The sequence below is a fragment of the Apteryx mantelli genome, unplaced genomic scaffold, assembly GCF_036417845.1.
Source record: "Apteryx mantelli isolate bAptMan1 unplaced genomic scaffold, bAptMan1.hap1 HAP1_SCAFFOLD_33, whole genome shotgun sequence".
NCBI classification, from domain to species: domain Eukaryota; kingdom Metazoa; phylum Chordata; class Aves; order Apterygiformes; family Apterygidae; genus Apteryx; species Apteryx mantelli.
The window spans coordinates 91,896-105,583 of record NW_027118682.1 but is presented as its reverse complement, the minus strand read 5'-3'; the positions used below and the strand labels follow the sequence as shown (position 1 = coordinate 105,583).

Below are 13,688 nucleotides of genomic sequence, written 5' to 3'. Positions count from 1 at the left end.
GGGCGTGGCCCTGTGCCGGCACCGCCCAATGAGCGCCCGGAAGTGCCCGCTGGGCGGGGCCACCGGCCCCTGCAGCAAGGGGCGGGGGCTGCGGCCACTGCGGCGCTGGGGGGCGGGGCCAAGCCGGGCGTCGCCAACCAGTGAGCAAGCTGGGAAGACGGTCGCGGGGCGGGGCAAGCCGGCCTTGCAGCAGCGCCAGCCAATGGGCGCCCGCGGGGGGAGGGGGGCGGGGCGCTGCGGCAGGCAGCGCCGAAAACCCCCAGGGCGGAGGGTGGGGGCCTCCAATGAGCGCCGCGGGGGCGGGGCTGCGCCGGAGGCGGAGGGGGCGGGGCTGCCCGCCGGCGCCTTTTCCGGGTGGGGCGGGGCTGAGAAGAGCGACCAATGAGAGCGCTCAGCGGGCGGGGCGGTGAGGAGGACGGCGGGGGCGGGCGGCGGGGGCGTGGCCGGCGGCCGTTAGGGGCGTGGCCGTGCGCGCGGCGGCGGCGGCCGTTAGGGGCGGGGCTGCGGCGGGTGGTGGGGGGCGTGGCCGGGCGCGCGGCGGCGGCCGTTAGGGGCGGGGCGGCGGCGGCCGTTGGCGGCGGCGGGGCCATGGCGGAGCGCGCGGGAGGCGGTGGCGGCGGCGGCCAGCGCGGCCCCCCCGGTGCCGCCCCGCAGCAACCGCCCGCTGCCCCGCAGCAACAGCAGCCGCCGCCACCCACCGGGCCGCCGCCTCCCACCGGTCCCGGGCCCGCCACGCCCGGAAGCGGCGGCGGTAGCGGCGGAACGGGCCGCCCGGTACAGATGAACCTATACGCGACGTGGGAAGTGGACCGGAGCTCGCCCAGCTGCGTGCCCAGGTGAGACCCCCCCCCCTCCGCCCCGGTCCCGGGCCCGGGCCGCCCCCGCGCCTCCGGTACCGGAACTGCGCCCCAGCAGCACCGGAACCGCCATGTTCCCCCCCACCCACCACCCACCGGGGCTGGGACCCCCCCCGGTCCCGGTCCCCCCCCGGTCCCGGTCCCCCCCCCCTTTAGGGTGCCAGGGACCCCCCCTATTCCCGGTTCTCCCCCCCCACCGGGTCACGCTGGCGTCCCCCCCGTGTGCGGGACACGCGTGTGCTCCCGCTTCCGTGCCACGCGTGCGACACGCGGGTGACACGCGTGTCCCCCCCTCCCCCAGGCTCTTCAGCCTCACCCTGAAGAAGCTGGTGATGGTGCGCGAGGTGGCCAAGGACCTCAGCTCCGTCGTCATCGCCGTCAAGCTGCAGGTGAGGGGGGCACCCATGGGTGCGGGGGGGGGGCCCAAGGGTGCCCCAGGGCACAGCTGAGGGGTCCCAAGGGGTCTGGGGGGGGTCTCAGGGGTTTGGGGGGGCACCCATGGGTGGGGGGGGTCCCAAGGGTGCCCCAGGGCACAGCCAGGGGGGTCCCAAGGGGTCTGAGGGGGGGTCCCAGGGGTTTGGGGGGGCACCCATGGGTGGGGGGGGTCCCAAGGGTGCCCCAGGGCACAGCTAAGGGGGTCTCAAGGGGTCTTGGGGGGGGTCCCAGGGGTTTGGGGGGGCACCCATGGGTGGGGGGGGGGCCCAAGGGTGCCCCAGGGCACAACCAGAGGGGTCCCAAGGGGTCTGGGGGGGGGTCCCAGGGGTTTGGGGGGGCATCCATGGGTGGGGGGGTCCCAAGGGTGCCCCAGGGCACAGCTGAGGGGTCCAAGGGGTCTTGGGGGGGGGTCCCAGGGGTTTGGGGGGGCACCCATGGGTGGGGGGGGCCCAAGGGTGCCCCAAGGCACAGCCAGGGGGGTCCCAAGGGGTCTGAGGGGGGGTCCCAGGGGTTTGGGGGGGCACCCATGGGTGGGGGGGGGCCAAGGGTGCCCCAAGGCACAGCCAGGGGGGTCCCAAGGGGTCTGAGGGGGGGTCCCATGGGTTTGGGGGGGCACCCATGGGTGGAGGGGTCCCAAGGGTGCCCCAGGGCACAGCCAGGGGGGTCCCAAGCGGTCTGGGGGGGGGGGGGGTCCTATGGGGGGGGGGGGCCCAAGGGTGCCCCAGGGCACAGCCGGGGGGTCCCAAGGGTGCTGCAGAGTGCAGCTGGGGGGGTCCCCAGGGGTTTGGGGGGGCACCCATGGGTGGGGGAGGGTCCCAAGGGTGCCCCAAGGCACAGCCAGGGGGGTCCCAAGGAGTCTGGGGGGGGGTCCCATGGGTGGGGGGGGGTCCCATGGGTGCCCCAGAGCACAGCTGGGGGGGGTGTCCTAAAGGATCTGGGGGGGGTCCCATGGGTGCCCCAGGACTTTGGGGGGGGTCCCATGGGTGCCCCAGGGTGCAGCTGGGGGGGGGGTCCCAAAGGTGTCCCCAGGACTTCTGGGGGTCCTAAGGGTGCTGGGGAGGTCCTGGGGCGCCAGGGAGGGACCCAAAGTGCAGCTGGGGGGGGTCCCAAAGGTGGGGGGGGGGACCAGCCCCGCCCCCGCATTGGGTGCCCCCCTTTGGGTGCCCCCCTGGGTGACACCCGTGTCCCCCCCCCCCCCTGCGCAGGGCTCCAAGCGCATCCTGCGCTCCAACGAGATCGCGCTGCCGGCCAGCGGCCTGCTGGAGACGGAGCTGCAGCTCACCTTCTCCCTGCAGGTGGGTGCCCAGCACCCATGGGTGCCCCCCCCCCATGGACACCCACCCCCAGGACCCCTTCATCCTCCCCAAAAATCTCCCAGGACGCCTGGGTCCCTGAGCATTGCAGGGGCACCCCGGACGCCTGGGTCCCCTTGGGCGCATGGACACCCTTGGGTGCGGGTGCCCGGATGCCTGGGTCCCCTTGGGCGCGGGGACACCCTTGGGTGGGGGTGTCCGGACGCCTGGGTCCCCGTGGGCGCGGGGGCACCCTTGGGTGCTGGTGCCTGGATGCCTGGGTCGCTTTGGGCGCGGGGGCACCCTTGGGTGCTGGTGCCTGGATGCCTGGGTCCCTGTGGGCACAGGGGCACCCTTGAGTGCGGGTGCCCAGCCGCCTGGGTCCCTGAGTGTTATGGGTGCCCACAGCCCCCCGGACACCTGGGTCCTTGAGGACACGTGGGCCCCCTGGTCACCTGGGTCCCTGAGCGTTGCGGTTCCCCTCAGCCCCCCAGACACCTGGGTCCCTTTGGGCGCGGGGGCACCCTTGGGTGCTGGTGCCCGGCCGCCTGGGTCCCTGAGCCTTATGGGTGCCCGCAGTACCCCCACTTCCTCAAGCGCGACGCCAACCGGCTGCAGATCATGCTGCAACGCCGCAAGCGCTACAAGCACCGAACCTTCTTGGGCTACAAGACGTTGGCCGTGGGGCTCATCAACATGGCCGAGGTGGGTGCGGGGCCCCTGGGTGCTGGGGGGGGTGGGGGGCGGAGCCGCCTTGTTGGGTGCGGGGGGCTCTGGGTGCCTGGGAGCTGAGGATCGGGGTGCTGGGGGCCGGGGTACCAAGGTTTGGGGTGTTTGGAGGGTGCTGGAGCACCATAGATGGAGGTACTCAAGGGGTGGTGGGGTGCTGGGGCACCACGGATCGGGGTGCTCGGGGTGCTGGGCCACAATGGATTGGGGTGTTCAGGGTGGTGGGTGCCAGGACACCACGGATCGGGGTGCTTGGGGTGCTGGGGCACAACAGATGGGGGTGCTTGGGATGGTGGGTGCCAGGACACCATGGATCAGGGTGCTCATGGGGTGGTGGGGTGCTGGGTACCAGGGCACCATGGATCGGGGTGCTTGGGGTGGTGGGTGCCCAGGGGGTGGTGGGGTGCTGAGGCACCACAGATCAGGGTGCTCAGGGTGGTGGGTGTCAGGACACCATGGATCGGGGTGCCCAGGGGGTGGTGGGTGCCGGGCTACTATGGATCAGGGTGCTCAAGGGATGGTGGGTGCTGAGGTACCTGGGATCGGGGTGCTCAAGGGGTGGTGGGTGCCGGGCCACTATGGATCAGGGTGCTCAAGGGGTGGTGGGTGCTGAGGTACCTGGGATCAGGGTGCTCAAGGGGTGGTGGGTGCTGGGGCACCACGGTTCGGGGTGCTCAGGGTGGTGGGTGCCAGGACACGACGGATCAGGGTGCTCAAGGGGTGATGGGTGCCAGGGCACCACAGATCAGGGTGCCCATGGGGTGGTGGGTGCTGGGGCACCACAGATCGGGGTGCCCAGGGGGTGGTGGGTGCCAGGACACCACGGATCAGGGTGTTCAAAAGGTGGTGGGTGCTGGGGCACCACGTTTCGGGGTGCTCAGGGTGGTGGGTGCCGGGACACCACGGATAAGGGTGGTGGGTGCCAGGACACCACGGATCAGGGTGCTTGGGGTGGTGGGTGCCAGGACACCACGGATCAGGGTGTTCAAAGGGTGGTGGGTGCTGGGGCACCACGTTTTGGGGTGCTCAGGTTGGTAGGTGCCAGGGCACCATGGATCAGGGTGCCCAGGGGGTGGTGGGTGCCAGGACACCACGGATCAGAGTGCTCAAGGGGTGGTGGGTGCTGGGGCACCACAGATTGGGGTGCTCAAGGGGTGCTGGGTGCTAGGGCACCACGGACCAGGGTGGTGGGTGCCAGGACACCACAGATCGGGGTGCTTGGGGTGGTGGGTGCTGGGGCACCACAGATCAGGGTGCTCAAGGGGTGGTAGATGCTGGGGCACCACGGATCAGGGTGGTAGGTGCCAGGACACCATGGATCAGGGTGCCCATGGGGTGATGGGTGCCAGGACACCACGGATCAGGGTGCTCACGGGGTGGTGGGTGCCAGGACACCACGGATCAGGGTGCCCAGGGGGTGATGGGTGCTGGGGCACCACGGATCAGGGTGCCCAGGGGGTGGTGGGTGCCAGGGCTTCACGAATCGGGATGCCCATGGGGTGATGGGTGCTGGGGCACCACGGATCAGGGTGCTCACGGGGTGGTGGGTGCCGGGACCCCACAGATCAGGGTGCTCAGGGTGGTGGGTTCCAGGACACCACAGATGAGATTGATGGGTGCCAGAACCCCACCGATCAGGTCTCTCAAGGCGCAATGAGCATTCTGGGTGCCGGGAGAGCACAGGTCAGGCTACCGGGGCACCCATGGGTGCCACCCCGTGCCCGCAGGTGATGCAGCACCCGAGCGAGGGGGGCCTGGTGCTGGGGCTGCACAACGTGGTGAAGGACGTGGCGGTGCCCGTGGCCGAGATCCGGGTGAACTCGCTCTCCAGCCAACCCATCGACCACGAGGCCAAGAGCAAGCTGTCGGGTGAGGCCCCGGCGTCACCCATGGGTGCCCCGGCTCCCCCGTTGACGCCCCGGGGAGCGGGAGGAGCTGAGGAATCCATGGATACGTTGGGAGGGGGGGTTTCGTGAGAGGGGGATGTGGGGCACCCATGGGTGCAGGGAGGGGGGACCCATCACGCGCCACGGGGTGCCCGTGGGGGTAGGGGAGGTGTGTGGGTGCGGGGGCCACCCAAGGGGAAGAGCCGGCAATGGGGCGCCCATGGGTGCAGGGAGATGTTTGAGCGAGGAGCACCCATAGGGAAGGAGACACGTGGAAACGGGGAGCACCCATGGGTGCAAGGGGACATCGGTGGGAGTGGGGAGCACCCATGGGGGAAGGTGGGTGCAGGGGCACCCGTGGGACAGGAGAAGGTTGGTGGGAGTGGGGAGCACCCATGGGATAGGAGAAGGTTGGTGGGAGCAGGGAACACCCATAGGGAAGGAGACCCGTGGAAACGGGGAGCACCCATGGGTGCAGGGGGACATCGGTGGGAGCAGGGAGCACCCATGGGACAGGAGAAGGTTGGTGGGAGCGGGGAGCACCCATAGGGAAGGAGACGCGTGGAAACAGGGAGCACCCATGGGTGCAAGGGGACATCGGTGGGAGCGGGGAGCACCCATGGGATAGGAGAAGGTTGGTGGGAGGAGGGAGCACCCATAAGGAAGGAGACGTGTGGAAATAGCACCCATGGGTGCAAGGGGACATCGGTGGGAGCGGGGAGCACCCATGGGATAGGAGAAGGTTGGTGGGAGCGGGGAGCACCCATAGGGAAGGAGACGCGTGGAAACAGGGAGCACTCATGGGTGCAAGGGGACATCGGTGGGAGCGGGGAGCACCCATGGGATAGGAGAAGGTTGGTGGGAGGAGGGAGCACCCATAAGGAAGGAGACGTGTGGAAATAGCACCCATGGGTGCAAGGGGACATCGGTGGGAGCAGGGAGCACCCATAGGGAAGGAGATGTGTGGAAATAGGGAGCACCCATGGGTGCAGGGGGACATCGGTGGGAGCGGGGAGCACCCATGGGATAGGAGAAGGTTGGCAGGAGGAGGGAGCACCCATAAGGAAGGAGACCCGCGGAAATAGGGAGCACCCATGGGTGCAAGGGGACATCGGTGGGAGCGGGGAGCACCCATAGGGAAGGAGATGCGTGGAAATAGGGAGCACCCATGGGTGCAGGAGGACATCGGTGGGTGCAGGGACACCCATGGGACAGGAGAAGGTTGGTGGGAGCAGGCAGCACCCATAGGGAAGGAGACCCGTGGGAACGGGGAGCACCCATGGGTGCAGGGGGACATCGGTGGGAGCGGGGAGCACCCATAGGGAAGGAGATGCGTGGAAATAGGGAGCACCCATGGGTGCAAGGGGACATCGGCGGGAGCAGGGAGCACCCATGGGACAGGAGAAGGTTGGTGGGAGCGGGGAGCACCCATAGGGAAGGAGATGCGTGGAAATAGGGAGCACCCATGGGTGCAAGGGGACATCGGTGGGAGCGAGGAGCACCCATAGGGAAGGAGGCGCGTGGAAATAGGGAGCACCCACAGGTGCAAGAGGACATCGGCGGGAGCAGGGAGCACCCATGGGACAGGAGAAGGTTGGTGGGAGCGGGGAGCACCCATAGGGAAGGAGATGCGTGGAAATAGGGAGCACCCATGGGTGCAAGGGGACATCGGTGGGAGCGAGGAGCACCCATGGCATATGAGAAGGTTGGTGGGAGCAGGGAGCACCCATGGTGAAGGAGGCGCGTGGGAGCGGGGAGCACCCATGGGTGCAGGGGGACATCGGTGGGAGCGAGGAGCACCCATAGGGAAAGGAGACCCGTGAAAATAGGGAGCACCCATGGGTGCAGGGAGACATTGATGGGAGCAGGGAGCACCCATGGGGGAAGGGGGGTGCAGGGACACCCATGGGATGGGAGAAGGCTGGTGGGCGCGGGGAGCACCCATAGGGAAGGAGACCCGTGGAAACAGGGAGCACCCATGGGTGCAAGGGGACATCGGTGGGAGCAGGGAGCACCCATGGGATAGGAGAAGGTTGGTGGGGGTGGGGAGCACCCATAGGGAAGGAGACCCGTGGAAACGGGGAGCACCCATGGGTGCAAGGGGACATCGGTGGGAGCAGGGAGCACCCATGGGATAGGAGAAGGTTGGTGGGGGTGGGGAGCACCCATAGGGAAGGAGACCCGTGGGAGCGGGGAGCACCCACGGGTGCAAGGGGACATCGGTGGGAGCGGGGAGCACCCACGGGGGAAGCTGGGTGCAGGGACACCCATGGGTGCAGGGAGACATGGGTGGCAACAGGGAGCACCCATGGGAAGGGGCACCCATGGGTGCAGGGGGAGACACGTGGGGAGGAGCAGGCACCCACAGGATGGGGGGCAGCACAGCAGCACCCAGGGGTGCAGCAGGGCACCCAAGGGCGCAGGGGGCACCCAAGGGCGTGGGGCAACATCCCCCCCACCCCAGCGTGGGCAGCACCTACCAACAAGGAGCAGGGTGGGAGCACCCTGGGGGGGGGGGGGTCAACCTAGCCGGGTGCCCACCCATGGGTGCCCCCCACCCATGGGTGCCCCCCAGACCGCTCTCCCGACATCGACAACTACTCGGAGGAGGAGGAGGAGAGCTTCTCCTCGGAGCAGGAGGGCAGCGACGACGCCCTGCACGGCCAGGTGGGTGCCCGCCGGGTGCCCCCCCACCCACCCGGCACCCATGGGTGCCCCCGGCGGGTGTCACCCTGTCCCATCCCCCCCCCAGGACCTCTTCTACGAGGAAGAGGAGTTGCAGAAGGTGAAGAAGACGAGGAGGAAGCTCCCGGCCTCCGCCTCCACCCGGGTGAGCGGGTGCCCCGGCGGGGTGGGGGGGTGACAGGGTGCTGGGGGGGGGTGTCTCGCTGCACCCATGGGTGCTGTGGGTGCCCCGGGAGGAGCTGGGGGTGTTTGGGGGGGGTCTCGCTGCACCCATGGGTGCTGTGGGTGCCCCGGGAGGAGCTGGGGGTGTTTGGGGGTGTCTCGCTGCACCCATGGGTGTTGTGGGTGCCCCGGGAGGAGCTGGGGGTCCTTTGGGGGGGGTCTCGCTGCACCCATGGGTGCTGTGGGTGCCCCAGGAGGAGCTGGGGGTGTTTGGGGGGTGTCTCGCTGCACCCATGGGTGCTGTGGGTGCCCCGGGAGGAGCAGGGGGGTCCTTGGGGGGGTCTCGCTGCACCCATGGGTGCTGTGGGTGCCCCGGGAGGAGCTGGGGGTGCTGGGGGGGGTCTCGCTGCACCCATGGGTGTTGTGGGTGCCCCGGGAGGAGCTGGGGGTGCTTGGGGGGGGTCTCGCTGCACCCATGGGTGCTGTGGGTGCCCCGGGAGGAGCTGGGGGTGCTGGGGGGGGTCTCGCTGCACCCATGGGTGCTGTGGGTGCCCCTGACCCCCCCGTCTGCCCGCAGCAGCCCAACATCAAGCAGAAGTTCGTGGCCCTGCTCAAACGGTTCAAGGTGTCCGAGGAGGTGGGTGCCCCCCCCAGCACCCATGGGTGACACCGGGTGCCCTGGGGACAACGGGGCTCCGGGGATGGCGGGTGGCACCGAGCACCCTGGGGACAGGACACACGGGTGGCTGCAGGGATGGTGGGGTGACACCAGGCACCCTGGGGACAGGACACACGGGTGGCTCCAGGGATGGTGGGGTGACACCAGGCACCCTGGGGACAGGACACACGGGTGGCTCCAGGGATGGTGGGTGACACCAGGCACCTTGGGGACAGGACACATGGGTGGCTGCAGGGATGGTGGGGTGACACCGGGCACCTTGGGGACAGGACACACGGGTGGCTGCAGGGATGGCGGGGTGACACCGGGCACCTTGGGGACAGGACACACGGGTGGCTGCAGGGATGGTGGGGTGACACCAGGCACCCTGGGGACAGGACACACGGGTGGCTGCAGGGATGGTGGGGTGACACCAGGCACCCTGGGGACAGGACACACGGGTGGCTGCAGGGATGGTGGGGTGACACCGGGCACCCTGGGGACAGGACACACGGGTGGCTGCAGGGATGGTGGGGTGGCACCGGGCACCCTGGGGACAGGACACACGGGTGGCTCCAGGGATGATGGGGTGACACCGGGCACCTTGGGGACAGGACACACGGGTGGCTGCAGGGACGGTGGGGTGACACCGGGCACCTTGGGGACAGGACACACGGGTGGCTCCAGGGATGATGGGGTGACACCGGGCACCTTGGGGACAGGGCACACGGGTGGCTCCAGGGACGGTGGGGTGACACCGGGCACCTTGGGGACAGGACACACGGGTGGCTCCAGGGATGATGGGGTGACACCGGGCACCTTGGGGACAGGACACACGGGTGGCTGCAGGGATGGCGGGGTGACACCAGGCACCCTGGGGACAGGACACACGGGTGGCTGCAGGGATGGCGGGGTGACACCAGGCACCCTGGGGACAGGACACACGGGTGGCTCCAGGGATGATGGGGTGGCACCAGGCCATGGAGCCACCATGGGGACAGGCCACACGGGTGGCTCCAGGGACGACGGGGTGACACCAGACCACGTAGCCACCATGGGGACAAGCCCCGTCGGGGAGCTCCAGGGCCCACGCGGTGCCACCGGCCACCCGGGGCCGACGTCCCACGGGGTCTCCCGGCCGGGCGGGGTGACGGGGGGCGGCTGCAGCGGCGCGGGGGCACCCATGGGTGCTGCGGCGGTGGCAGGTGGGCTTCGGCCTGGAGCACGTGTCGCGCGCCCGCATGCGGGAGGTGGCCGAGGACCTGGACGAGCTCTACGACACCCTGGAGATCTTCAACCCCAGTGACAGCGGCGCCGACCTCGATGACACCGACAGCGTCCTCAGCACCCCCAAGCCCAAGCTGCGGTGAGCGGGTGCTGCCACCCACCCCGAGGGGGCACCCATGGGTGGGGTGCTGCCAGCGGGACCCTCGAGGTCGCCCCATGCCAACCTGGTGCCATCTCCACGGCTTCGCTGGTTCCACGTCCCCCCTGGTGGCCCCCTGCCCGGCTCGGTGGCCCCAGGGTGGCCCCAGTGCCAGCTGGGTGCTGGTTTGGTGGCCCCAGGGTGTCCCCATTGCCAGCTGGGTGCACGTGTCCCCCGACATCGTGTTGTCCCCAGGGCGGGCTGGTGTGCCACCTCCGTGTCCCCCAGCACCGCGCTGTCCCTGTGTCACCTCCGTGTCCCCAGCACCGCGCTGTCCCTGTGTCACCTCCGTGTCACCGGGCAGCACGTTGCCCCTGTGTCACCTCCGTGTCACCAGGCTCTGCAATGTCCCTGTGCCACCTCCATGGCCCTGGGCACCATGCCGTCCCCGTGCCACCTCCATGTCCCCAAGTACCGTGTTGTCCCTGTGCCACCTCTGTGTCCCCAGGCTCTGCATTGTCCCTGTGCCACCTCCACATCCATGTGCACCAGACCATCCCTGTGTCGCCTCCGTGTCCCCAAGCACCGTGCTGTCCCCATGCCACCTCCATGTCCCTAAGTACCGTGTTGTCCTCATGCCACCTCCACGTCCCCGGGCACTGTGCCGTCCCTGTGCCACCTCTGTCCCCAGGCACCGCATTGTCCCCGTGCCACCTCTGTGTCCCTGGGCACCATGCCGTCCCTGTGCCACCTCTGTGTCCCCAAGTACCATGTTGTCCTCATGCCACTTCCACGTCCCTGGGCACTGTGCCGTCCCTGTGCCACCTCCGTGTCCCCAGGCACCGCATTGTCCCTGTGCCACCTCTGTGTCCCTGGCACCGTGCCGTCCTTGTGCCACCTCCGTGTCCCTGGGCACCAGACCATCTCTGTGCCACCTCCGTGTCCCCAAGCACCATATTGTCTCTGTGCCATCTCCATGCCCCTGGGCACTGCACCATCCCCATGTCACCTCTGTGTCCCCAGGCACCGCATTGTCCCCATGCCACCTCCATGTCCCCAGACACCGTGCCGTCCCCATGCAACCTCCATGTCCCCAGGCCCTTCATTGTCCCTGTGCCACCTCTGTGTCCCCGGGCACTGTGCCGTCCCTGTGCCACCTCCATGTCCCCAGACACTGCGTTGTCCCCATGCCACCTCCATGTTCCTGGGCATCGTGCTGTCCCTGTGCCACCTCCGTGTCCCCAGGCACCACGTTGCCCCTGTGTCACTTCTGTGTCACCAGGCTCTGCATTGTCCCTGTGCTGCTTCTGTGTCCCTGGGCACCGTGCCGTCCCCGTGCCACCTCCATGTCCCCAGGCACCGCGTTGTCCCCGTGCCAGCTTCGTGTCCCCAGGCACCGCGTTGTCCCTGTGCCACCTCCACATCCATGTGCACCAGACCATCCCTATGCCACCTCCGTGTCCCCAAGCACCGTGTTGTCCTCATGCCACCTCCACGTCCCTGGGCACTGTGCCGTCCCTGTGCCACCTCCGTGTCCCCAGGCACCGCATTGTCCCCGTGCCACCTCCATGTCCCTGGGCACTGTGCCATCCCCATGCCACCTCTGTGTCCCCAGGCACTACATTGTCCCTGTGCCACCTCCACATCCATGTGCACCAGACCATGCCTGTGCCACCTGTGTCCCCAAGCACCGTATTGTCCCTATGCCACCTCCATGTCCCCAGACGCTGCATTGTCCCCGTGCCACCTCCCTGTCCCCCAACACCATGTCATCCCCATGCCAGCTCCACGTCCCTGGGCACTGTGCCATCCCCGTGCCACCTCCATGTCCCCAGGCACTACATTGTCCCTGGGCCACCTCCACATCCGTGGGCACCACACCGTCCCCGTGCCACCTCCGTGCCCCCAGGCACTACATTGTCCCCGTGTCACCTCCATGTCCCTGGGCACCGTGCCGTCCCCGTGCCACCTCCATGTCCCCAAGTGCTGTATTGTCCATGTGCCACCTCCATGTCCCCAAGCACTGCGTTGTCCCCGTGCCACCCCTGTGTTCCCCGACACCACGCCATCCCCGTGCCACCTCCATGTCCCCAGACACTGCATTGTCCCCGTGCCACCTCTGTGTCCCTGGGCACCATGCCGTCCCCATGTCACTTCCGTGTCCCCAGGTACCACATTGTCCCTGGGCACTTTGCTGTCCCCGTGCCACCTCCATGTCCCCAGACACCATATTGTCCCCAGGCCACCTCCGTGGCCCTGGGCACCACGCCGTCCCCGTGCCACCCCCGTGTCCCCGTGCCCCGCGGTGTCCCCGTGCCACCTCCATGTCCCCCAACACCACGCTGTCCCTGTGCCACCCCCGGGTCCCCCTGCCCCGCGGTGTCCCCGTGCCAGCCGGTGCCACCTCCATGTCCCCAGGCACCACGTCATCCCCGTGCCCCCCCCGTGTCCCCCGACACCGCGCCGTCCCCGTGCCACCTCCATGTCCCCATGCCCCACGTTGTCCCCGTGCCCCACATTGTCCCCATGACAGCCAGTGCCACCTCCGTGTCCCCAAGCACCACGTTGTCCCCGTGCCACCTCCGTGTCCCCCGGCACCGCGCCGTCCCCGTGCCACCCCCGTGTCCCCCTGCCCCACGTTGTCCCCGTGCCACCCCCGTGTCCCCGTGGCCCGCGGTGTCCCCGTGCCAGCCGGTGCCACCCCCGTGTCCCCAGGCCCTTCTTCGAGGGCATGTCGCAGTCCAGCTCCCAGACGGAGATCGGCAGCCTGGGCCGCGAGGGTGCCGGCGGGGTGAGCAGCACCCATGGGTGCTCCCGGCACCCCCGGGGCGCTGGGGGGTTCTGGGGACACCGGGGTGGGTGCTGGGGGGTTCTGGGTGCTCTGGGGGCACCGGGATGGGTGCTGGGGGGGTTCTGGGTGCTCTGGGGTGGGTGCTGGGGGGGTTCTGGGTGCTCTGGGGGGCACTGGAGTGGGTGCTGGGTGCTCTGGGGGCACCGAGATGGGTGCTGGGGGGGTTCTGGGTGCTCTGGGGGGCACCGGGATGGGTGCTGGGGGGGTTCTGGGTGCTCTGGGGTGGGTGCTGGGGGGGTGCTGGGTGCTCTGGGGGGCACCGGGATGGGTGCTGGGGGGGTTCTGGGTGCACTGGGGCACTGGGATGGGTGCTGGGGGGGTTCTGGGTGCTCTGGGTGCACCGGGATGGGTGCTGGGTGCTCTGGGGGCACTGGGATGGGTGCTGGGGGGGTTCTGGGTGCACCGGGGTGGGTGCTGGGAGGGTTCTGGGTGCTCTGGGGGCACCGGGATGGGTGCTGGGGGTGGTTCTGGGTGCTCTGGGGGGCACTGGGATGGGTGCTGGGGGGGTTCTGGGTGCTCTGGGTGCACTGGGGTGGGTGCTGGGGGGGTTCTGGGTGCACTGGGGGGCACTGGGATGGGTGCTGGGGGGGTTCTGGGTGCTCTGGGTGCACTGGGGTGGGTGCTGGGGGGGTTCTGGGTGCTCTGGGTGCACCGGGATGGGTGCTGGGTGCTCTGGGGGCACCGGGATGGGTGCTGGGGGGGTTCTGGGTGCTCTGGGGTGGGTGCTGGGGGGGTTCTGGGTGCTCTGGGGGCACCGGGATGGGTGC

The 13,688-nt window shown here is 69.5% G+C and overlaps 1 protein-coding gene across 1 annotated transcript in view; it reads left to right on the top strand.

The window, feature by feature from the left end:
* The first annotated feature begins 585 nt into the window (after nt 1-585).
* Nucleotides 586-13,688, top strand: part of PACS1 (phosphofurin acidic cluster sorting protein 1) — a 39,727-nt gene continuing 26,624 nt past the window's right edge. The window contains 10 exon segments of the mRNA XM_067317189.1: nt 586-836; nt 1,159-1,246; nt 2,498-2,587; nt 3,164-3,289; nt 5,041-5,182; nt 7,775-7,866; nt 7,952-8,029; nt 8,624-8,683; nt 9,910-10,070; nt 12,786-12,861. Coding sequence (XP_067173290.1) covers nt 589-836; nt 1,159-1,246; nt 2,498-2,587; nt 3,164-3,289; nt 5,041-5,182; nt 7,775-7,866; nt 7,952-8,029; nt 8,624-8,683; nt 9,910-10,070; nt 12,786-12,861 — 1,161 coding nt within the window. The 5' untranslated portion in view covers nt 586-588.